Consider the following 3,218-nt stretch of genomic DNA (forward strand, 5'->3'; position numbering starts at 1 on the left):
AGGCATGACGAAGCGGATATCATCCTCTTTTGGAAGGCCAAACAAAGTAGTTTCGCTTTCGCAACGAAACACACAACATCTTCACAACATGGCGACGGCAGCAACAATACAGTTAAGCCTTCTTTCTTTGCGTGAACATTTGGGCGGTGTTATGTAAATCTTCCCACATCGTGACGTAGACATGCGGGGGTGTGTTTAAACGAGGCGTTTAGGAGGGCGTGGACCAGTCTTAACTTTTATAAAGAATATCTCATCTCTACTTTAGTCTTTGTAACTTTAGGGATCTTATCTATTCACGAACAGCTTGTAACACTCCAAAGAGAAAGGAAAACTTGAAATCGCATCATATGACCCCTTTAACATGTAAATGAAGCATTCTGGTGAACTCTGACAACAAAATAAAGGGAAAAGACAACATATGCTTCAAGTAAAAACATTTATACCACACACTTTTTGGACAGTGCAACTCTGTTGTTATCGGTGTTCATACTTCTCATTAGAGCTCACATTAGAGTGCGCATATTATCAACAAACTCACTGAACTTTTCACTGCAGAGGAAACAGAAGCTGCATCTGAAGTGGCATTAGATGCATTTACACAGACTGTTTGATGAAGCGGAGGTGCCATAAATGCATTTACCACAAAATTTCAATTGCATAAATAATTTTATATAATTAATGTTTTAAATATTTTTTAACATACAAGTTAAAAATGTTGGGAAAAATGCACTACTTTTAAATATGAAACCAAACCACCAGTAGATGACGGTAAATGACTGTTTTAATGAGCGAATCTTTTATTCAAACGGCTGATTCATTCAGAATCAAGGCTTCTGTCTTTATGAATGGGTTACTCAATCATTGACTCACTTGATTTGTTCAAAAACGTGGATTCATTCAGTATCGAAACACCGCTGTGTTGCTGGGAGACACAAAACAGTTCTGCTGTGGCTTTGATTGAAACTTCGTCAGCGAACTTGAGCAAAACAGTCAATATTGTATTACAAATGGCAAACTTTGTGTCTGCTTCACTCACAATGAAGAACTTCCACGCCAACGACATGTTTACATGCGGATGTGAGCGTAGGACCGTCTCAGAGGGTCAGCTTGTGAGATGAGGTGTATTCGATTTGAAGCAGCACTGCGCAGACCGATCGCTGTATGACATCAAAGTACTGCGAGAGCGATTCTAAGTGTGAAACAGCACAATCCTCTGTATTTTAGCACCACCATTCTTTCATAAAGGGGAAGAAACACATACCTTTTGTCCAGAAGTGTCCTCACTACGGAAGGCAATGGACTCCAGTGTGTTTCCTCTGCTGGTGAGCGCTCTGATGCAGGGATCTCTAGATTCAAACGCTTTCTCCAGAAACATGACCGCTGATCTGGCTCTCTCCTGCACCTGTCGGGCATGGGCACCATTACCGACCCCCTCACGACTGACCTGCCCTTTAGCCAGACCATCCAACTCCGTGATCACTGTCATAAGGACACAGAAACATTAAACATAAGAGTGAAACATTTGTGTGTATTTTAATTATCAAAGAGGGTCTCACCAATAAGAGGCACAACCAGGATGTACGTCCGACAGGCCAGAAGCTTCCTCAGGCCGTCCAGATGATCTATGAAGCCATTTGTGTCCGGGACCAGATAGAATGGCCTGATCTCAATCTCCAGCTGTCCACCTGTCTGCAGAACAGCCTGGAGGACAGAAACGGACACTTGCTCAGCTCTATATCATTAGCTTGAAATATTCTGGTGTAAGAATCATTAACGTTAAAAGTAGACAAGGTGTACAGATAAAGATGGCATCTGGAGATACCTGTATCTTGTCCCGCCGTTTCTGCTGCTGTGCCAGCTTGTGTGCGAGAGCGTGGCGCCGTGCCCTCAGCTCTCTGATATCATCCTCACTTCCGTCTCCTTCCATCTCTCCATCGATCTCCCCTTCCGATGCAGAGAGAGACGATTCCTCCACAATGACATCATCCTCCTGAGAAAACAGAGGAAGTAGCAGTGCTCTGTTAACCACACTCTCTGTTGGGTGAATTACTGGAAAAATAATTCTCTCAGATTTGAGGAAAAGCAAAATACATCCCGGTAATGACAGATTCGCTGTACCTGTTCTTGCGTTTGCACCTTGTTCTCTGTGTTTACGCTGGGTGTAGGAGGTGTTGCCATGGAAATGTACTTTCCTCCCTTAAAAGCCAGCAGCGGCTCTTCCTGCCCGCACAGAGCTTCCAGGAAGTACTTCAGAACGGTCACTCTCTTACAGTCCGCTGCTATAGCCTACAAATAAAAACAATCATTCAGATTTGAGATAACTACAGCAGCTAAGTTGATTTGTTAGAGAAAATGTTTATTATAAAATACAAATTAATTGGACTTAATTCAGTCCAATTCAGTTCTGTGTGATTTCTATGATTGATCAGAATAAGAACGACACCACATATCCGCTCTCATTTATTAGTAAATGATGAAAAAGTTGGCTAATTGATTTAATAAATCAAATCAAGATTTTAACTAAAGTCATTTTGCTTTGTCAGCCTTTGTATAGAAGAATTCAATTATCATCGACCATTTTCTTTTCTCAAAAGAAGAACTAACGCATTAACACTGAATGGGCCAAAACAATATAAAACAAAATCTAAAAACACACTTTCCAATTATAGCAACTTGGATAAAAAAAGCTTAAAAATGGCAAATAAATAAATAGCAATTATTTTAATCTACTGAGAGCCCTAATATCATCCACCAAACAGGCAATAATAGACTGAATGGACTACATAAAAATAAAATAAAAAATAATTTAAAAAAAAGGTCAATTGCAGTAAACTGGAATTTAAAATAAATAAGATAGCTAATTTATTTAAAGCTGCAGTCCGTAAGTTTTGCCTCTTTGTAGCCATCTCTGTTTGAAAACCTGCAATTGCAGCTGTGTGCGGAATTATCTTCCTTGCGTGGGTTGTGCGGCGGCACGGCTCCAGCGCGGATGAATCTAATGTTTTGAGGAGTATGTGTGGCAGTCAGTCACCGCACCGGTGTGGATATTTACTGTACTTCGCAATCACAGATTCTAGCCTACGTCTTGGAATATATGAACCAAATAAGCATTTTCACCATATATTGTCATCTGAACAAGTAAGTAACAAGTCTGCCACATTTGTTCTGACCAACTGAGGAAAAAAGCATTACAATAAATCGCGCTACCAATGGTGATT

The 3,218-nt window shown here is 40.6% G+C and overlaps 1 protein-coding gene across 2 annotated transcripts in view; it reads right to left on the reverse strand.

The window, feature by feature from the left end:
* LOC107728864 (telomerase-binding protein EST1A-like) overlaps positions 1-3,218 on the reverse strand; it is a 19,808-nt gene that overhangs the window by 3,737 nt on the left and 12,853 nt on the right. The window contains exons 14-18 of one of the 2 annotated variants that reach the window (XR_001638516.1): positions 2,119-2,286; positions 1,823-1,990; positions 1,557-1,701; positions 1,262-1,479; positions 1,037-1,157 (exon numbers count right to left, since the gene is read on the reverse strand). Coding sequence is in view for 1 of the 2 variants with exons in the window: in XM_016539159.1 (XP_016394645.1) it covers positions 1,262-1,479; positions 1,557-1,701; positions 1,823-1,990; positions 2,119-2,286 (699 nt within the window). In the remaining variant the exon portion in view is untranslated. The remainder of the gene's footprint in view (positions 1-1,036; positions 1,158-1,261; positions 1,480-1,556; positions 1,702-1,822; positions 1,991-2,118; positions 2,287-3,218) is intronic. The other variant, XM_016539159.1, reaches the window with a different exon arrangement.

Source organism: Sinocyclocheilus rhinocerous, unplaced genomic scaffold (assembly GCF_001515625.1).
Source record: "Sinocyclocheilus rhinocerous isolate Xijiao unplaced genomic scaffold, SAMN03320098_v1.1 scaffold397, whole genome shotgun sequence".
Classification (NCBI taxonomy): Eukaryota; Metazoa; Chordata; class Actinopteri; order Cypriniformes; family Cyprinidae; genus Sinocyclocheilus; species Sinocyclocheilus rhinocerous.